This window comes from Tauraco erythrolophus, chromosome 6 (genome assembly GCF_009769465.1).
Source record: "Tauraco erythrolophus isolate bTauEry1 chromosome 6, bTauEry1.pri, whole genome shotgun sequence".
Taxonomy (NCBI): domain Eukaryota; kingdom Metazoa; phylum Chordata; class Aves; order Musophagiformes; family Musophagidae; genus Tauraco; species Tauraco erythrolophus.
This window is the reverse complement of record NC_141470.1, coordinates 59,962,657-59,984,760: the sequence shown is the minus strand read 5'-3', so window position 1 is coordinate 59,984,760 and position 22,104 is coordinate 59,962,657. Positions and strand designations below refer to the sequence as shown.

Below are 22,104 nucleotides of genomic sequence, written 5' to 3'. Positions count from 1 at the left end.
CAGCTTCCAGAGCTGGTGATCCCCCTGCGCTCTGAGGCTGTCCCAGGAGGGGATGGCTGTAGTGGCTGTGCTGAGCCCCGGTGAGCCCCACGGTGGTGGCAGCAGCACGACGGGGATCCTGTTGCCCTGCAATCTACCACCCACCCCACGCCCCTCACCCGGCTACTTTCGAGGCCCCTACAGCGAGGTGGACCTCGCTCGCCCATTTCCTGCCCCCTGAGGCACCCTCTCTCCCCCCGGCCCCTCCTCGCCCACCCGAGGCGGGCTCTGCAGCTCCCTCGGCTCCCTGCACAGCCGAGCAGAGCCGCGCATCTTCCCCCGCGCACACCCGAAGTTGCCCCCGCGGCCGCCCCGTCGGGGCGCAGCCCCGCTGCCGGCGGGAGGCGAGCGGCAGCCGGTAGGGCGGAGGCAGGAGGCGGACGGAGCCGCCCCTCCGTCTGGCGCGGAGCTATAAGGGCAGCGCGGAGCGGCGCGGAACGCAGTGGGAGCCATGGGTAACCGCGTCACCCGCGAGGATTTCGAGTGGGTCTACACGGAGCAGCCCCACACGCAGCGCAGGAAGGAGATCCTGGGTACGTCGCGGGGCTCGGAAGCGGCCGCCGTCGGGGCAGGCAGCCGGGCTGGATCGCACCCTGGGCGGGGAGGGGCGGGCGGAGCGGGGGTTCCGTGCCGTGTCCGCCGCTCTGGGTGCTGAGAGGGGCTCGGAGTACCGGCCTGGCTGCGGAGAGCGGGGGCTGCAGCCCGGTGGGTTTGGAGAGGTGTTCTTCCCGGGGGCTGCTGCTCTCCCAAAGTCTCCCGGCGCCGCCTCGCCTTCGGGAAGCTGCGGCGGGGCACGGCGGGGGCGCCGGCGGCTGAGTGGAGGGCGACGTGCTGCACCCAGCCGGGTTAGGCGGGTGGCAGAGCCGGCGGTGCGGGGTGGCACCGCGGGGCCATCAGCCGCACCTGCGGCCGGGGCGGCGTCCAGCGCTCGCCCGCCCGCCCCGCAGCTCGCCCCGCACCTCGCCCCGGGCTGGCGGCGGCTGCCGGCGGGGGGGCCGCGGTGGGCGGCGGTGCTCCCGGGTCTGCGCCGGGGGGGGGCTCGGAGCCCTCCGACGGGCAAGTTCTCCAAGTGCAGTAAAATGTGGGAGGATGTGGGTGAGTGTTTGCTGGAGCACAATAGAGTCCCCGCTGCCTGTCAGGGACAAGGTACAGGCAGCGTGTAACTGCGTACCCGTGTATGTCGGGTTTGGGAGGTTTTGGCTTTTGATTTAGGGGTTTGGGCTTTATTAATAAAGAAGACTTTGATTTTTTTTTTTGCTATTTTTTTATTTGGTTTGTTTGTTTGATATTCTTCCCTCTAATGAGTGTGATAAAGTTTTTAAAGATCTTTTATAAAAGAAGGTGCTGGCGCTTGTGGCTGAGGTGCTGCTGCACAGGGTCTATGATAATTAGGTGTAGTTTCTTAACTCCTCCACAATCTAATAGATTAATCCAGGATTAATCTAAACTAGAAAAACATTTCTGGTATAGTTGTGCTGATGGAATGTCCTAGTCTGAGTTTGAATTATATCCAGGAAAATAATAATTATTTTACTATGTAATCATGGTAGCCAAATGAAGTCATTATATAAAATGATGCTTCGTGGTGTCATGCTACTCATCCTTTCAGTCAAGGAAACTATGTTTTGGTGAGCTACGGGTAGGAGTGTGTATGGTGGGCCTCACCCCTTGCTAGTCTCCTGGTCTTGCTATGGAGTGGAGACTGCAAACGGTGATGACAATTGTATTGCAAGATGGTACTGGAGTAGTTAGACTGCCTTACCTTTGCCACAGCAAACTCTCTTTTAGGACATTTCAGCTACATAGTTGTAGAGGTTTTGCCCCCACTTTTTGGGGGTTCAGAATGAGCAACTGGAATCAAAGTCCTTCTCCTTCCCTGCTGCTCCCCCTGCTCCAGCTGTGGAAGCAGAAGGAAGGGCTAGAGAAATACAACATGGAAAGAGAGACATGGGAGACATGGACAGAACAATCTGTGGCAGAATGGATCATGAAACCAGTGTCATGAATACCAAAATGTTACCAAAAGTTATTGAAACTATCATGATATCCCATATGATATCAGTATAATGATCATCACTGTATTCTTCAAAGCCTGAGAGTCAGCAAACCTGTAATATCTAGGGTATGTACTTAGCAAAGTGTCTAGTGTCTATTGAGCTGGAGTGTACTGTAAGAATCTTACATACATATCAACAAATATCTATAAATATCCATGTATTTTATGTTTTTTTGTATATAACAATGCCTTGGGGACAGCATTCCATGCTGGTAAAGGAAGTATTTTCCTCCCAATAAGTTAATGATTTAGTTGCTAAGCACTGAAACTTGATTGTTTTCTGTTTAGGCTGTAGCTTTTTGACATGTTGCTCTCTCCTAGGCATGGCTACTTGGACTTAACTGCCAATTGAAATTATCCATTAGGAAAAAAAACATGAGCAAACTGACAAACACATAAGTTTCTTTCTACATAAGTGGTAATTCCTTGAGCTGTTGCCCCAGTATGTTTCTATAGAGCAACTGAGAGATAATAATGGTCTGTCACAAAGTTGTATGTCCTGGCTTGAGAGTTAGTAGCCCGGGTGTCTGTAAGGCTTTTGTACTCGATGACAGTATGTCTGAATGATAATTCTGTGAGTCCGGTTCCCCTACCATGGGCAGGGACATCTTTCACTAGCTCAGGTTGCTCAAAGCCCTGTCCAACCTGGCCTTGAGCACTTCCAGGGATGGGGCATCCACAACTTCTCTGGTCAACCTGTGCCAGCTGAGCAGCAGAGCTGTGAGCTGTGTGTATCAATGGGGCTGGCTGGAAGCTAGCGTATGGCAGCGCACTGTTGCACTAGATAAACCTACTAGGGATGTGATTCCTAGCAGCTATAATTATACCAGCAAATAGATCAACATTTTGTGCAAGGGAGAGGTGATACTTTCTCTCTTATCTCTTTATCTTCCTCTTTGACTTAGGTATTCAAATGTAGCTTGTGGTTGGTACTGTCTAGGAGCCAACTGCTTTTAAGTTACAGTGGAGATCTCTTGGCAAGCTGGCACTTTGACCCTCATCGTGTTATTCGTGTTCCTGAACACATTATTCATGTGTTTCAGTTTATGAAATGGAATTGTTTCATTGCTGTTCTCTCACCCTCTTGTTTCTGAAAAGCCTGTTACTGTCTTGTGTCAGGACTGAGATTTGTGTAATGCTGCAGCGAGCTGTGTTAGGGAAAGACCTGGCTAAAACCTAACCTTACAGAAGAAAGTTTTTTTTCATCTGGACCTGCTTAGCCTTGCTGTATAGTTACATGAATGATGTTAGAGGGAGAGCAAGTGACTGGATATAACATAGAGGAGATACCTACTTCTAGCAGAAGTAGGATTTCTACTTCTTTTTAGTGGCAGTAAGGATCTGTTGAATTAAAAACACTTGTAGAACTATAGTCTCACACAGTGGGAAGTGTTGGTGTTTTTTTCAGTCTTGAGAGAAGATGAAAAAAAACATTGCTCAGATGCTGGTAACACCATAAACACACAATGAATGGTCATTCACAGTTTTCCAAATGCAAGCAATGAGCAATATATTGTGGCACGGAAAGCATAAGATCTTACTTGTGTTGTGGGTTGGATCTAACTTTATAAAATCACTGTAAGTTGGTCAGAAAATGTCTTGGCTCACAGGACCTTTAGCGAAGCCCTTATTTGCTACTGAGGATGAAGGCTGAATCAGCGTTGCTCAGGGTAGACTAGGAGCATCTGAATAGGATCTAATATCCAAGAATAATTCATAATTATATAATTGGTTCTTTGGCAAGTTATCTTGGAGCAGAGGTGGTGCAAGTGTTTTCTATGTACTTTATTGTGTAGAAAGACTGAGATGTTGGCCTGGGTGGGGTGGAGGTGGCAGGGTAGAACAAAACGGAAAACCCAAGATCCATTTTGTTTTACCATTAGCCGATTTGACTGTAATAGCTTCCAGCTCTGCTCACTTATTTAGAGATTAGTCTATTTCTTTCTGCTGTTGCCTATTTAAACTTCACCTTTATGAAAATTCTGATAAATTATACCCACTGAGATGTGCAAGATGCACATCTCCGTAGCTTCAATGAAATCTCTGAATTACGTATGCTTCTGTTGAAGAAACTATGAGTCTGTTTCCCCTTTATGCTGCAGTACGTGGGCACAGAGCTGCCACTGATGTGCGTGTTCTCTGATAAGCGCATTCAGAGTAGCTGTTATCTCAGTGCTAACGCCAGTTCCCTGTGGGGATCACCTATAAAATTCATCACATGAGCAGAAAGTCGCTGTTTTAGGTACTTGGCAGTCTTCTGCTGAAAATGTATTAAGTGCAGCTGAAGGCATCAGCTTACTCCATGTTACAGGTTTTTGTTTCAGAGGGAGCTGGAAGCCCTCTTTCTAGCATACCTACAGCCCTTTACTCCGAACCAGCTAATAAACAAGCGTAAACAAACAGGTCATAGCTGCTGTCATAGGGATGTGCCAATGACCACCTCTGTCAACACCGGCAATGTGGCACCACTGTGGTGCTTTGCCTCTGGTGGCCACTTCTGGGTGACCCAGTTCCCTTGGACTAGCTAGCACAGAGCAATTTAGGAACTTGTGAGTGGCAAATACAAGACTAAGACCCTTGCCCTTGTACAGTGTATATATAAAACTTCAGTGTAGTTAGTTGGGCCAAAAAGGTTTCTTATTAATTTGCATACTGGAGGGGGCAGGAGATGGTGCAAATCCAGAAGCTTTTGTCATGCACATTGTCCTCTGTGTCTGTCCTACCTGTGTCCTGGCTCATGTATGGTTTGAATTAATCATAGAATCATAGAATAGTTTGGGTTGGAAGTTTAAAGGCTATGTAGTCCAACCCTCCCTGCCATGAGCAGGGTGATCTTCAGCTAGATCAGGTTGCTCAGAGCCCCATCCAACTTGACCTTGAATGTTTCCAGGGATGGGACATCTGCCACCTCTCTGGGCAACCCGATCCAGCGTTTCACCACCCGCTTGGTAAAAAATATCTTCCTTCTATCTAGTCTAAACCTATCCTTTTTTAGTTTAAAACTGTTACCTCTTGTCCTGTCACAACATGCCCTACTAAAAAGTCTGTCCCCATCTTTCTTACAAGCCCCCTTTAAAGTATTGAAAAGGTGCAATAAGGTCTCCCTGGAGCCTTCCCTTCTCCAGGCTGAACAACCCCAGCTCTCACATAGGAGAGATCTTGCATCCCTCTGATCGTTTTGTGGCCCTCCTCTGGACCTGCTCCAACAGCACCACATCTTTCCTGTGCTGAGGACTCAAGTGTGCTGTGCTGTTTATGAGCACGTTCATGACCTGAGCTTCTAAAAGGCAAAACACTATCATGTCAGCAAACTGATAACTTTTGTTTTGGTTTTTTTTTTTTTTGTACAAATACCACCTCCAGCACAGGGCATGGGGTAGTAAAGCTAACATCCCGTGTCTGGTGTCTCTTAGTTGTTCTGGCAGAGACTCACAGTTGATAGAACATCGTCCAGGTCAGCAGCATTGCAGAGATTTCTTTTTTCCCCCCCTTTTCTCTTTAACAGGCCTTCTGAAAGTCTTATACTGAGTAGTATCTCCACTTTGCCTATACCTGGATGCTGCACTTGTAGTCAAAATAAAGGAAGATGAAGAAATTAAATTTCTTGTCTTGTTACTACTAGCTTCTCATGGATGTGGGCAGGGCTGCTGCCCCTTTAAACCTTGGTCACCTCTGTGTTTGTGGACAGCTCCTGGTCTTGCCCACATCCAAATTCCGTGTGTGCCGAAATGCGCAGATGCTAAGCGCGTAAGTGTGTGGTGTCACATCAAGGAGAAATTGTGTTTGGTGCCATCACCGAGGTCTAATTAGGTCTCTCCTGAGTCATCTCATGAACATTGTCAGTGGGAACAGAGGATGAGTAAGAGTTCCGAATAAGATATTTGCTCTTTCCTGAGGAGGAGGAACATCAAGACCTAGGGACTGGAGGCTTCTCCAGGAACATTTACTCCAGCCCTAACTGAGGATCACCGTAGGGCTATGGTGAGTGCTCCTGGATCTTCAGAGAGGAGCATCAAGGAAAAAAATGTGTAATCAGAGTAATTTGTTAGTAGTGCTTTGGAGTGAGGCATGCCTCTAGAAAGGTGACTGATGGTTACACACAGCAGTGGAGTGATCTCTGTGAAATGTTAATTCAGTAAATGAGTTGTTCCAGAGTCGTGAACGCTTCTGAGAATATACTTGCAGCATTTGTTCTCTCTTGACTGCCGTTCCACACTGTTGTACAAGTGGAAAATACTGTCTTTCATCGTCGTGGTGCAGATTTTAGCTACTTTGAGGTTACGGTATAGAAACTGTGGAGCTGGCTGGGCAGAATTATTAACTACATCTACCTAAAGTGCCTTCACTGCTTCTGCAGTGTGCCGACCTTGGAGACAGAGAAGTCATGCTTCTGTGCTACTGTGCATCTAGAGCAGGATCCTCACCCTCCGAACAGCAGTATGATGGCTCAGTCTGGATAACTAGAAGCAGCACATATGGATAAGCTGGGCTGAGCTAACACACTTTCTCAATAAGCTGGAGGCTGAAATGTGCTGTGGAGACATCAGAATAGCTGGAGCTGTCCTGATCCTATTGTACTCCAAAGGGCAAATCCTGGTCCCATGTGGTCACATAACTTTGTGGCTGTCCCCTCTGTTTATCTAGAAGGGCTGAACGAATTGGTGTTTTTTTTTTTTCCTTCTCCTATTCCTGCCCCCCCTCCATGTCACGATTGTGCTTACTATAGATTACATTTTATGCTCATTGTCATGGATTAGCCCAGACTCAGTGCTTGTTGGGAAGCAATGGACTCTGGCCATATGGAAACTGGTTTTACAATGGAAGAGTGCTCAGGAAGACCAAAATGGAAGCAATTCTCAGGGAAGACCAGCATGATGAAAATCTCTGCTCATATGCCTTGTAGTGTGAAACTCTAGAAGTCTCAGGAGTGAAGAGTAGGTGTCTGTTTACTTCTCAAAGTGCACTGTGTAGGAAATGAAGGTGGTCTTTACTCTGTGGCTGCCACAGGTCTGATAGTCCTTTATGGCTCCTGGTTCAGCACTGCACAGTAGCCCCGTCTCTGATTCTCCGTTGCCTTTGGGACGTACAGGTGGCTGATGTCTGGCTTGCACAGCACCTACAGGCTGATCTTGCCTGACCAGCGTTCCTTCAGCTAACTGCAAGGCATGAACACAAGGGAAAAATGAGCTATGTACTTAAATTGTCACATCTGTGTGTCAGCGTGTTATATATAAACTGCAGTCATCAGGATCACTTAGTGCGAGATGAAACATGTCTCACTGAAGAGTGGTTGGCCTCAAGCTTTGAAAGGGTCGGTATTCGACATTTTGCGTGTGCAGTGCTCCCAGACCAGAAGGTCTCTGGCAGGCTACACCACCCGTGGGGCTTTTAGCCTCCAGTGAGCCTAGCAGCCCCACCTGTCAGCCTCCCCAAGCTTTCTCCGTGCCAAGGAAACGGGAAAGGTTTATCAGTATTAATGATAAACAGAGTATTGTGGTTTAACTAGTATGCAAAAATTTACTGTTGGAGAGGAGTTAATCATGTGTTGAATTTAATATTAAACCCTAGCAAGTTACTTAATAGCTGCCACCTGTGATAAGTGCAACCTACCTGCATTCCTGCTTGCAGACACTGTTGCTGCTTGTTGGCAGTTACTACTCTGAAATCTCTTAAATGTGATCTGCAATCCTTGTTAGCTGCCACAAAAAGAAGTAAGTCCAAAGTGACAATATAAATAGGTTCTCAAACTACAATATAAAGCATTGCTTAGTCATTTTCCTGTCCCATTAAAACTTTTTTTTGGGGTCAAAATGGCTTGAATTTGACCAGGCTGAGGAACAGATTTGGTTGGTTTACATCTTTTCATCTCTTCTGGTGTCTGCAGTAACTTAAATCTACCAACTGCATGGCTGAAAATTTGAGGTGTCTTGATTTATTAAAAGGTTTTCTGGGTTTTGGACAGATGCTTCTAATCAGGACAGTAAGCTATGTAAAATTGTAAGTCTGTAACAGATGTTCTGACCAGGTCATTATATCAAGTTGTTCTTTAGTGTGGATATGCCAGCACTTTGTGTAAAATTTTGGTACCTGTCTAGGTACCAGAGAATCATTTCTAGCATGTTAGCATTTCTAACATAAACACTAATTTAAAAACTTGCAAAAACAAGGACAAAAACAAAACAGCAAAACCAAAACCCCTGGACCCTCCAGAGACTTTTATCAAAAAGTTTGGCTGACTTTAGAAAGATGTGAACTTTTACTAGAGCTTTCTCACCACTTGGAAAATCTCTCCCCTGCCTGAATACTCCTCATGGTGATTTTGCTTCCTTGTCCACAGAAGGGAAAGTATTGAGAATATCCCTTTTCTCATCATCTTCCGCAAAACCTGTCTAATCTTTATGATCACTAACCTCTGTTAAACTGGGCTGAAGTTGGCCAACAGGCTCAAAAGTTGTTTGAATGGTTGCAGAGCATGACCACATGGACCTGCTTCCTTAAGTAGCACTTCATCTCTTGAACTGCTACAGACTTCTCAGAGTTCATTTCTATAAAAAAATCTTCTCTGTGTCCTGCACTCAGTACTTGCCTCTGCTTGCAAGGTCACATGAATTTGTGTGTGTGTGTTCTCCTCCAATTGTTTACAGGATATACAGCTGCATAGATGTGAATCATTATCATCTGCTGTTAGTGCATTGGTATCATATGTTGACAGTCAGATGATATTTACTTTTCTACTCATTAAATGAGCCTATCAAATTTACAGGGGCATGCTATGTAATCTCAGGGTTCAGAGTGAGCGACTTGTCCCACAGTCTTATCTGTGTAAGCTGTCATCATCGAGAAATACAGAGTATGGGTAAAAGGAGGGTGGCCAGTTGGTGAGTCAAAGCCATAAAACAGTGGAAAAATTAATGTGCAGGTTAATACTGGAATTGAGAAGTGTGGGTTTGTAAAGAAAGGACCTGAAGCAATGAGGAGTGCCTAGAAGATAAGCTGTACTTCTGTGTGGTTTTTTTTTTTCTTAAAAGGACAAATGAATGGCCAGTAGAACAAAAGATCAGTGAGCTGGTCCTGTCCTGAGACCAGTCAGACCTGGCAGGCCGAGCCCACGTCTCTCTGATGCTGTATTGTAGTGTTTGTAGGGCCACATGAAGCCGTTGTGCGATTACTTATGCGATTTTCATACCTGTTTCTGGTTATGTGACTTGGGAACAGGCTAATGAATGGGAACAGAAAAAAAACTTCTGTCTTACAAATTCCCAGTAATATTACTGACTTTCTTGTGATGTTATCGTGTGCAAAGAGTTGTACACGTTGTAAGCACTGGGGAGCACTCAAATACTTAGTTGTTTGGGTTTTTTTAATGCTACATTCGTCATCTAACCACAGAGCAAAACCTGGCGAGCCTGTTGCTCAGCCCTATTCCCCTGTTGAAGCAACAGTATGAGAAGGGCTACAAAGAAGGCAGTTATGTCCCTTTTGTGGAAAGTAGCAACTAGATTGGGCAAAATAAAAAGGGAAATGGAAAACTTGACAGAAGATGCTTCTTAGACCTTAAATCTGATGGGTTTTGGCATACTAATACTCATCCTTGTGAAGGCACATGATGCCACATATTGACCATCAGGGTAAATTTTATTTTTTTATGTATATATGTGTGTGTATGTATCTCTCTCTCAATATCAATCATAATTGGACATGATGCTAGGAGTGGGAACAGAGCCCATATATTAGTAAAGCTTTCACTATAGTGGCAATCCTGTTCTGGAATTGCCACCTTATAAAACTAGGACCTCAAACATATGGTGGTAAAAATAGAGTGCCAGTGGTGATTATGTTTACCTAACTGTGATCTAACGAGGTTTTTCTCTGCATTTTTCTCTTTAGCGAAGTATCCAGAGATCAAGACTCTGATGGGACCAGATCCACATTTAAAGTGGATCGTATCTGGAATGGTTTTCATGCAGTTTCTAGCATGCTACCTGGTGAAAGACTTGTCTTGGAAATGGATTTTCTTCTGGGCGTATGCTTTTGGGGGTTGCATCAACCATTCGCTGACCCTAGCCATCCATGATATTTCGCACAACGTTGCCTTTGGGAACAAGCAGGCCAAGTGGAACCGATGGTTTGCAGTCTTTGCCAACTTGCCGATTGGCATCCCTTATTCTGCCTCCTTCAAGAAATACCACATTGACCATCATCGGTATCTTGGTGGGGACAGCCTGGATGTGGACATTCCCACAGACTTTGAAGGCTGGTTCTTCTGTACGCCACTTCGGAAGCTTCTTTGGCTTTTCCTCCAACCTCTGTTCTACAGCCTAAGACCACTGTATGTGAACCCCAAAGCAATTACACGGATGGAAATTCTTAACGCCCTCGTCCAGTTTTCTATAGACCTTATCATTTACTACCTTTGGGGGCTCAAGCCTATTATTTACTTAATAGCAGGTACAATTCTTTGCATGGGTTTACATCCTATTTCTGGGCACTTCATAGCGGAACACTACATGTTCTTAAAAGGGTATGAGACATACTCGTATTACGGACCTCTGAACTGGCTCACCTTTAATGTAGGCTACCACATGGAACATCATGACTTTCCCAGCATTCCCGGATGCAGATTGCCAATGGTAGGTATGGCATGAGCACAAGTGCATTGGATTTTTATAAAAGCTGCTAAACTATCTCAAAGAAATCACTCCAAGTTATAGGAATGGATAAATTTTAAAAAGAAAAAGAAGGGGAAAAGGAAGAAAGCTTTTGGATTTGTTTCCAATCCTTTCATTTTAAGCAGGATATTGAGAGAAACGGCTACCAAACTGCTGTGATATTTAGTTTATTTGATGGAAACAAGAACATCTGAGCCTCAGAGGGCTTGAGGAATACTTTTTGCATGATAAAGTCCTCCAACAATGCCCTACATTTCTCTATTTCCTTCCTTCAGCCACCAGGTTTTGGCTCTTTGGAATTTTAAAGGCCCATCTAAAGTGAGGCAGGTGGCAATTACTACTTGAAATTTGTCTAATGATCAATCTGCTAACTATATTGCTTGATTAACGTCAAATAAAAGTATTTCTATTTCTGAGATGATGTTAGTACTGGGACATGTTCCAGCCTGACACAAGCAGCAGTAGAAAATAAAGCCCCATTCTACACAAGTTGTTTTAGCTCTGCTGCCCCACCCACAGAAACTGAGGATGCCTGATCTGTCACTGGGAAAGTACTGTGGCTTTCCTCTTTCGAAAGTCAGGCCCCTTTTTGTTTACATTTTATCAGTTGTGGGAATCAAATTTTCAAAGCCCAGGTGTCTAGGAAAGGTTTTCAGTCTCCCTCCAGGTATGTAGCTGCTCTTCTGGGCTTTAATACAAGGGTTCCTGAGCAGGTGCTCACAGTGTTAGAGGTATGTGACTTCAAAGTATTACTCCTTCATACAAATCCTCTAGCATAATAGGAAGGAACCATCTTCTGGCTCTGGTCTGATGCAAAGTTGAGGGCTACTAGTGCAACATCCTCATGAGGTGGAGGTAGAGCTGGAGAGGCTGAGGTTCAGGAGCTGTGACCTCCCTGCTACTGCATAATATGTCCAACTTTTATGATGATATATCCAGGCAAACCCTGCTTTATGGATTAATATTCTTCATCACAGAAACACTGACTGAGAGGAGATTTAAAACAAGAGGAGATGTTCTTGTGGTGTAGGGGAGCGTGGGGAGCCTCCATATAGCCTGCAGTTCTGTATTAACACACCTCCTTCCCTGCTGGAGGTCTGTTCTGGAGAAGCTGGCCATTCCTGGTGGGGTTCAGAGCAGTCAGTAAAGCAGCCCACGTTCACATGTGAAGTTCTGTCAGGCACTCCCATTGCTGATACACCCGGTAGCTCAACTGGGAAGTGTATGAGCTTGGCTTTGGCTTCAAATGTTCAAACTTGTTAGATAGGCTTAGGTACTTAGATTACCAAAACGTAAATAGAAGAAGAAAAGGAGGTTAGTTCTCTATCTTACACAGAGGAGGCGAGTGACTAATTGAACTAGCTGGGACTGTTGCACCAGACCCAACTGAGACCTGAAAAGCTCTTCCCCACCCACATCACAAATAGTTCAGCCTAATTCCTTGAGGCAGTGCAGCAGCTGGCAGCCCCTGCCCTCCTGTTTAAAGAGGATAGAGTTGTTAGTTGAACTTCATGGGTTCATGTTCATGTGTTTCTAGCTATTGGGCAACTGAGACTTGCCCTGCTGGTGGAGGAGATTGATCAGTCTTGTCAATCGTTGTTGCCTGACAGAACTATATGGAAAACTTTGAGTCTTTGAGGAATGATCAATTACAAGTGAAATTCTGTTATAAAGAGAAAATCCTTTGGCAAAACAGTTACTGTAGAAAATCCTTTGTCCATTAAAACAAGTTGATTATTCTTTTTCTGCAAATTGAGAAGAAAAATTCTCTGCCTCTTTGGTGGAAGGAATTAAGGGGACAGATCCTCTCTGGATAGCTTTAATGTTTGAACTTCCTAGAAGTAGAAACCTCTCCTTGCTCTCCTCTGCTTAACCTACTAACAAGTTCTTCACTCAGGAAAGGTGTAGGTTTTTCAGATCTAGTCTCTTAGGCACTTAAACTTTTGATAGCTGAGTTGTGTAATATGGATGACCTCTCTGTATAGATATTTTTATTTTTAATTATTGGTAGGTAGAAAGTGGAATAAAGACCTTTGTTTCATTCCTGCATGATTGAGAGCAGGGGAGAAATAGGATCAGAGAATAACTGGATCTTAATCTTGGAAAGTAACTGGCTCTTCCACTTCCTTATCAGTAAAGTAAATTCAGCTTTGTCCTTTGTCACAGGTGTCTTATTCAGAATGTTCTGAGTAATGTGTTTGCCACTGGAAAGACCTTTACCCTAGGAGTGTGACAGATTTGAAAGAGGAAGAATTAGGCTGTGCTGTAAGTTTATAGATATTAAAGATGAATGACATAAGTGTGCAGTAAGAACTTGTCCCACTAGTATAAAGAGAGATTACCCAAGAGACCATGAAATGTGACATTATAATGAGGGACCTGCTCTAAAAAAAACCCCGATAGACTTACAACTAGATTAGTCTTTGCATGAAGCCTTATAACTATAAAATATTGAATTGTTTACCAGATGAGTAAAAAGATCCATTCTTCATTATCTGAAGGATTTAATATACTTAACGGTGAGAGGGGACAGGAGAAGGAGGAGGAACTCAGTGCTCTTCCTACAAACTGCAATAAAAACTGCAGTGTTACCAGAGGCAAACTAGTTACTCATTAAGCTTGTGGGAAAAGGAAAAGACATGGTATGAAACCAGATTTATTAGACAGACAAGACTGGAAAACATGGTAGATGTGCTGGTTTTGAATTGCAGATTTCATTAACCCTGTGATGGCCAGGAGGGCTAGCTTGAGTGCCCCCCTAGTCTTGAAATATGGCAGGAACTTCTGTAACATGCCTTCTAGCATTCTAAACATCATTTTTCAGCTTCTTGTCATAAAGATCTCTCGCTTCTGTATAGCCCCAGGATAAACGGTCTATAACAGCTGTGGTGAAATACCAGATTGCGTTTAACTTTTGCGCTTATCTGATACAATGGAGTAGGGTTGGGGTCCTGTTGCTGTGTTCTACAAGCACAAAACCAGAAGCAAAGTTTCAGTCTGAAAGATGTGATTTCTTACCTACCACCTTGATCTGCTTGAAGAAAAGCCTTGATATACCAGGTGCCAAGTGCCTAATAAACTTCTCACAGGCTTTGTGATCTCTTGTTATCCTTCTATGAGAACTTCCATTTACAAACTAGCAATGAGTTAAGACTTTGAGCTGAGATCTGTAAGGAGGAAGGGAGGGAGGAATTGAAGCAAATGGACTGTCTCCAATGCAATACAGAGAGTTTGAGGGGGAAGTCAGGCGCAGGATTTAGGAATACTTTGTCACAGTGCCATCCTCTTTGAGACAATTTGTGATCTGTCTGCAAAACTTGGTACCTGGAAACTGCCATTCACAGGTTTTGTGCTGCACCCAGAATGCAGCGTGGAGGATGACTCTTCCAGTCTCAAACATACTTAATAGATGTAGTTTAGTGTTGTATTTAAAAGGGGAATCTGCATTAAAACCCGATTACTTTCTGCCCTCCCACCCGCCAGATTTTCTGGTAGGTAAGGAGGAGATAATTTTGTTTTACATATGGAGATGCTGAAAGAAATTACAATAGATGAGCAGTTTTTGTCAGGAAGCTTTTGCGTAGATCCATTGTAAAAGAGAAACTGCTTTTAAAATTTTTTTCTGCCATGCGTTAGCAAAATGGAAACATGCACCTAACAAACTTCATTGTCTTTTCCATAAGAAAAGCCTTCAGAAGTCCTCCCTCTAAATCATAAAATCGTCTGGTTGGAAGAGACCTTCAAGATCATCGAGTCCAACCATTCACCCTGCACTGTCAGAGTCCCTAAACCATGTTGCTCAACACCAAATCCACACGGTTTTTAAACACCTCCAGGGATGGGGACTCCACCACCTCCCTGGGCAGCCTGTTCCAATACTTCACAACCCTCTCTGTAAAGAAATTCTTCCTGATATCTAACCTGAATTTCTCCTGGCGCAACTTGAGGCCATTCCCTCTCATCCTGTCATTCGTAATGTGGGAGAAGAGACCGATCCCCATCTCCCTACAGCTTTCTTTCAGGTAATTGTAGAGAGCGATAAGGTCTCCCCTGAGCCTCCTCTTCTCCAGACTAAACAGTCCCAGCTCCCTCAAGTCGCTCCTCATAGGACAAGTTCTCTAAACCCTTCACTAGTTTCGTTGCTCTTCTCTGAACCTGCTCCAGCACCTCCACCAGTACTGGACACAGTACTCAAGGTGTGACCTCACCAGTGCTGAGTATAGGGGGACAATCACTTCCCTGCTCCTGCTGGCCACACTGTTTCTGATACATGTCAGGATTCCGTTGGCTTGCTTGGCTGCTTGGGCACACTGCTGGCTCATGTTCGATCGGCTGTTGACCAGCACTCCCAGGTCCTTCTCTAACTGCATTCATTGAATTTTTCCTTTTTCCCTATTTCTTCGTCACAAATATTTTATTGCAGTTTAGCTTCTCCTCTCCATTGTTTCTGTACATCTCATTCAGTTGTCGTGCCCAAAGCACAGGGACCTTGCCAGTGGTGCAAGTGCCACCTGCCTTCCTGCACAAGGTGCTGCTGGGCACAAAGCCAAGCAGGAGCAAAGAACTCCTTCGTGTAGGTGTGGGTCACTGTCCTGCAGCTCATCTAACAGACTCCAGCACAAGCCCCTGGTCATCTCATGTGGTTTCCCTACTGGGCTGCTTATTCAGAATGAGCTGACACCATACTCTGCAGGAAGGTGCTAACCAGATATATATGGTGAACAGGCAACTCTCCACCACCTTATGCTGGTAAGCATTTGCCAGCCATGGTTGGGGTGCCTGCTTCCAGAATATGGTGTGTATGATCTGCTTCAAAATTCACTGCTGGGTACTTTGATTAATCATCTAAATTATTCAATAATACTTGTACTCTAGGTGCCTCTTTTAAATCTGTAATACAGCTACAGAATTTATGTGTGGAATATATTTAAGTGCAGACTTGCCTGTTGTGTCCCCTGAGCTCTTCAGCACTATGCCCAGACTACGCTGCTGCTCATGTTTGCTGAAAATATTGAAACTATTGAGTCGAACACAGACAGGCTGTTTATTGGCCTCTTCTCCGAGACATTTTTTTCTGCTTCATTGTAGCCTTTGGTGCCGCCGGGCACAGCCATTGCCTGAGACGTTGATCCTAGGAGCTGAATTTGTCTGTGATACTCCAGCCCTCCATTTCTGTATGCATGGAGCAATACAGAATGACTTTCTGAAGGTGCTGTAGTGGTCAGTCTCACATGATCAAGAGCTCTGCAGAATAACGTAACCAGCTGAGAAAAGGTGTCTGGTTCAGACCATTGTCTCTGTGGGCAAGAAATATATGGCGGTTCTGGAGAAGAGGGGAATGGTAGACTTGCCATATGAACCCAGCTAGTATAGATGAGGGCTGAATTGCTGTTCCAAGTCCTAATTCAGAAAGGATGTCTAAAATGGAGGTGAGGAGGTCTGTGCATTCCATGTGCTAGGGAATGACTGTGTCAGAACTGGAGTGAGGCTTTTGGAGCTGGGAATGTGACACCCTCTTTGTGTCTGCATAAGGCCTCATTAGTGGCTTTTATTCGAGGGAGTCAAGGAAGCTTACTGTCTAAATAGTCTTTTCTCTCATCTGTTGGCTATTTCAGTTACCCAGCTGAGAAAAGGGGGGATGCAAAACCCAGATTAAATTATTTCTGACTGTGGTTACACAAGGCGTCCAGGGAACTAAATCTGCATCTCCAGAGATCTTAGTGCCTGAAAACCACCCTTCTTCCAGTCATTCACGAACACTTCTAAGGGGAAATGTTGATATTGTCTGAATCCCATTGAAAATGAACCACATTTGAAGTAGAGACCAACACTTTAAAGCAGGATATATTATTATTATTATTAGCAAGTCAGAGGTGTTCAGTGAAAGGCAGAATACAATCAGACCTGAACTGAATCCTTCACCTCCGACACAACACTACCATGCCACGAGCACAGAGTGCTGAGGTGCAGAGGTGAAAGATCTTAACAAAACCTGTATGTTACCCAACCTGCCTCACAGGGAAGTGGCTGCTAGGAAGCTGAATTAATGAGCTAACTAGCAGTGAGGGGTACTGGCTTATAATTTAACTTTTGCTGGGATTCTTATCTTTTCACGAACAGTCAAAATACTGTGTTAAGATTACACCATTACACCTCGGATGCTGATGAGGCCCTCCTCCTGGATGAGAATTTCTGTGTAACCCTTTTGCTCTTCACTGGAAGTTTGTACTGTGCTGAGCATAGCTGACTTTAATATTCTGCAGGGTTTTTGAAGAGAGAAGTCATGCTGTCCAGCAAGACAAGCTACTCTAGAGAGCTTTGTTTGTCTACGAGGTGGAGCTGCAATAAAACCATACCCAAGCAGTTTATGTGCAAGTGTGCAATTGTTAACAGACTCTGCTGCTTCATAAGTGTGTTCGAAAAGCAGAGCATCTAGCTGGAGCAGGGACTCCTCATAACTTGGAAATCCTCACAGTGCCCTGAACCTGCCAGGTTTAAAACCTCTTTGTCCTCTGGTTCTGGCCTTACTCCTACTAGAAGCATCCCCTCAATGATGGACAATGCTTCTCTGATGGCAGCAGTCTTAAGACTTCGGGATTTGTAACAGGGATGAAATTTTATTAGACTCATGATCTAATAATGAGTCTTGCAGCGCTTTTAATGCCAGAATGAGGAGAACAGACTACTCCTGTATTTTCCTCTGCCTGCTGTGGGAACCTGTCTCAGATTTGCATCACGGTAGCAAAATGGAGGACGGAAAATGAAGGGTAGCCAAGGCTTCGTCTGGCATTTTCTGAGTTGGTGTTTCTCACTACCTGGAACTCTCAGCAGATGAGTATTACAAGTGGCGAACAGGGCTTTAAATACAGTATGTTGGAGTCTTGGCAATTTATAAACTGGGTTAGTCATCTCATTGTGGAGATCCCTCCAATTCTCAAATGAGAGAAAATAGTTCTGACTGAAAGCAGATTCATCATCTTTCAAATTCTGACACTGTGAGGCAAAGCTTACATCAGAAATCTGCTAAGAAGTATCTAAATGTATTTAAGTATGTCTTGTTTGGCTGAACTTCAGAAGCTCACAAGCAATAACAAGTAACTTCAGGTTATGGCTGTGCTATCAGATCTGAATAGGAGGACTGAAACACACCCGACACTGTGCAGCTAAACGCTCCTTCTCTCTCTTCTTCTTCCAGGTGAAGAAGATTGCAGCAGAATATTACGATAACCTCCCACATCACCAGTCCTGGATTCGAGTTCTGTGGGACTTTGTTTTTGATGACTCTATTGGTCCTTATTCAAGAGTTAAGAGACTATGCAAGCTGGCAAAAGAAAGCTAATGGGCTAGCTCTGCCTGCTGCATGGGTGTTTTGTTTGTTTGAATGACTTTTCTGCAGAAGCAGAAGGACGTTTGTGTGTGCTGAAGTAGCACTGGGGCATGCTCCAGAGGATGAGTGTGAAGATGAAGCAATTGGATGCACTATTTTAGATTACTGGTACTTTTTAATGAAGGGTATTTTTGTATGTAACCCTGAAAAACTAGGTTAGAGTGAGCTATGATTATGTGAGCCTTTGGTCTGAGCTTAGAACTAACTTCCTGGGCCATGTGTGCCTGGCGTGGTCTGCAACGGAGATCGTTTGGTGCATGTATGTGTGAGTGTGTGTGTGTAGTTTAGGACTGATTTCTATTCATGCCAGATTAGAAGTAGATGCTCTGCATGCACAGGACTGTGGAAGCAAGGAAGACTGGCACGCAGTAGTAAATGATACTTTCTGGAGAAGACTAGTGTGCCTTTAGCTCAATGTCTTGTCTAATCTAAGATCTTCTGATAATGGCTGGTAGCAGAGATTTTGTATATGCAATGAAATATGTGTATATTTTTGTACATTTTGATCATTATTTTAGTAGCTGCTGATTGATCTTTATTCCAGGGATTTGTCTAAATCTTTTCTGAATCCATTTCTATTCTTAGAATATAATAGTATAGCTAAGTGGCAGAGCTGAACAGTGACATGGAGAAGCCCTTGCCTTAGTCTTCTGCTTGCTGTCTGATCAGCAGCGTGGATGCGCTTCTGGAGGAATTGGGTGGTCCTTTCTTACTCACCTATTCAACGGTATTCATAACTTTATGTTTCTCATACTTTTCCCTACTGTAAGTCCTTCTGAGGGTGGGAAGGTTCTAGATTTAGTTGTTGCTTACCAAGGTTGTTAATATTCCTGATCATCTTTCTTGATTTTCTTTATATTATACCCCTTTCTGTGAATAGGAGTTAGGAGTATGTATGTGACAGCGAAGACTTGGAGGCTTTATGGTGGTATTGGTTCCTAACTGCTTTCACAATAATTGTAACTTTTTCCCTCTGTCTTTCAAGGGGCACCAACTTAACATTTGGGAAGCACATGTTTCTCCAGCTATATAAAAGCCGTCACTGATGGTGTTAAGGGAACATGGCGCTGGGGTTGTTTCTCTCCCTACGTGTCTCACTTTGTGCTATGGACATTAACCTTTATCTGTCGTTTCCTCCCACTGGAATAGTTGAATCTTCTTGTCTGTCCTCTCCAACTATCACCTTCTGGCTATCCTCAATAATTCTGTATCATCAAAAACCTTAATGACCATACCTTTCTCCAAGCAGAACAGTGTCTTGGGAGCTGGGAGTTCAGATGCCATCTTATAACTTCCCTCCACCCTGGAAAACTGACAATTTATTTCTATCCTTACTAAGTGGTTAAAAGAGAATAGATCTATAAAGGTCCTCTTAGACCCTAACCCTCTAACAGTATGAATTTTTTGTTTTCTTCTGGAAATCCATGTCTGTAACAAAAAAAAAAAGGACTATTTTGTATTCCTTTTCTCAAAGTACGCTATTTGACCTGGGAAGCCTGATTTCCTTAATAAACACAGTTTTATTCCTTCCTCCTACAGTGCTGGACCCAGTGAGTCAGTCTGTCCTTTCACTAGCCTGGCATTCCAGGCAGCCAAGCTAGCCTGCTGCAATTTGGGTTCCTCCTCCTCCATTTCCCTTTCCCCCATTTTCCTCATCTGTCTGAATTTGGCAGTTGGGTAACTACCCAGGTTTGCTCAGCAGTGCAAGATCCTTTGTGATGCGGGGGCTGAATACCAGTTCATTCACAAATACTGTTTTGGTCTGGTTCTTTTCTGGAAAAGAAGAGGAAGAATGGGACTTCTTCTGACACTTCAGACTTCCTTGGTTCTTCAGGTTTCTTTTCTTCTAAAGGAAGAGGCTTTGATGTGGGAACCTCCATTGACTTCTTTGTGTTGGTGCTCATGTCAGGAGCTTCATTTTTTTATTAAATTTACTTCAGTGTTGCTGGCACTCCATGATAACATATTCAGCTTCCCATGTCCTTAGCAAGCTTGGCCAATTTAGCAAGTTAATATAAAAACCGTAATAAAGATTATGCTGTCTTCCTCAATCTGACTGTTGTCCTTCTCCTCTATGGAGGAGAACCTCTCTGTGGTTCCCTTACTCAGCTGTTCTATGATGCAGTCACCTATGAGCTCTATAGATTACTAGCCCAGCCTGAATAAGCCAAAATTGGCAGCTGCTTCTTATTCTGCTTCCCATCAGTATTTCTGTCACAGTCCCACCTTGCTTTGCTGGGCAGCCCCACAGCTCTCCTGCTCTGCCCTCTCCATCTCAGCAGGAATTGGAAGCAGCTGGAAGCCTGCTGCTGGTGGATGTGCCGTGCAAGCTGAGTTTCAATGTGTGTGGGTGCTGCCGGAGAAGGCTGTGATCCTTTCCTCCCTGTGGGCACCTGTCCTTGCAACTACCACTAAAGTTGGCAGAAGGGATTTTGTTTTTTGTAGCCACAGGGCAAATGGGTCTGGGTTACAAAAACACTGGGGCTACGTATAGTTTTATTCTCTTTGCTTAAAAATTAACCTAGATCTTCTTCATTGTGTGGCCACACTAATGCTCTGGCAAGAGGAGACAGGAGGGACAAACAGCTGTATGACAGGTTGGAGTGGAAGTTCATGCCCCTTTTGCCCACACCTGTGGGCTGCCTTCTTGCAGCAGTACTCTCCACAAGCCCAGCGTGAAGGGACACCCTTCTCTACGGAGGCAACAGGCAAACTGAATTAGTGTCTGGGAGGGAGAAATCCTCTGGCAGTGCCACTACTGCAGATCAGCTGCCCAGTGCATCCCTGTTGCTGGAGCTGTAAGGTGGGAACCAGCAAAGCATCGGTGATGCCAGGTCTGCTCCCATCAGCCAAGCCTCCCCTTCCACTCCCTCCCAGCTTTCTCCCACAGCTATTAAGTGGCCCTGTGCAAACTTCAGCTCGTTATGTCTTAATTATACAAGGCCTGCAAAGGTAGAAGAAGAAAGTAAGAAACACTGATTTACAGCCAGCGGCTGATGTTAACAGAGGGGCACACCGTATCCAGGCTGTACGTTTGGCCCCGATTACAACACGGTTATTACTGACCTTAGGCATAATGCCACATTCCAAGGAAAATGTGAACCGTGCCAGGGCTCAATTTCCTGAAGCTTAATTAAGATTACAAGAGAGTTTCAGAGAATGGTTGTGATCATCTGAGAGGCAGCAGTTTTGAAAAGTACTTGCTGTTGTCAGGTATGCCATTACATGGCTTTATAGTTAAGAAACACATGAGCTACTGTATGAGATTTATGCAATGGAGCGTTATAATCTTTGCTATTACTGATGCTTGTCTGTGTTCGTCCAACTGGAAAGGCTCCTTCTCCTGGTCTTGGGGTTGTTGTATTGTGGTGCACATCAGTGTCTGCCTGCTTTAGTTCCCATGTGGAAATGTCACCCTGCTGTCTGACCTGTCTCTTGCCTTCTGCTAGCATTAAACAGCTGACAGACACAAGGCTCAGTCTGGAGCTCAATGTTGCATGAAACTCAGATTTCTCCCAGGTGTCCCCTATTTAATCATAGAATGGTTAGGGTTGGAAGGGACCTCAAAGATCATCTAGTTCCAACCCTCCTGCCATGGGCAGGGAAACCCTCCACTACACCAGGTAATCTACAGTATAACCTCATTGTGAAAAAGACTCTTTCCTAAAAGGCAGACTGGATTGCTTTGAAGAGTACTGAAGGACAAACCCACGTTCTCCAAGCCAAAGCAGGTAACGTTTTTGCAACTAACCGCAAAGCACGGCCCACCCTGTCTCCTCTCCTGGGTCTCCTGTTGCTGGCTGCAGTCCCTCTGGCCTGCTGCTGCGCTCCCCAAGATCTGGGGCACGTGAGCGAGGAAACAACCACAGCCTCTCCTGGGCTGCTGCACCAGGCTCTGCTCCCAAAACCATTCCTGGGGCCTGGCTTTTAAAATGAAATCTTCAGGAAGAGCT

The 22,104-nt window shown here is 44.8% G+C and overlaps 1 protein-coding gene across 1 annotated transcript; it reads left to right on the top strand.

The window, feature by feature from the left end:
- The first annotated feature begins 490 nt into the window (after positions 1-490).
- DEGS2 (delta 4-desaturase, sphingolipid 2) lies at positions 491-18,103 on the top strand. The gene is made up of 3 exons (XM_086613702.1): positions 491-572; positions 9,983-10,725; positions 17,960-18,103. Exons 1-3 carry the CDS (start codon positions 491-493, stop codon positions 18,101-18,103), a joined length of 969 nt encoding a protein of 322 aa, XP_086469828.1.
- Positions 18,104-22,104: the final 4,001 nt, after the last annotated feature.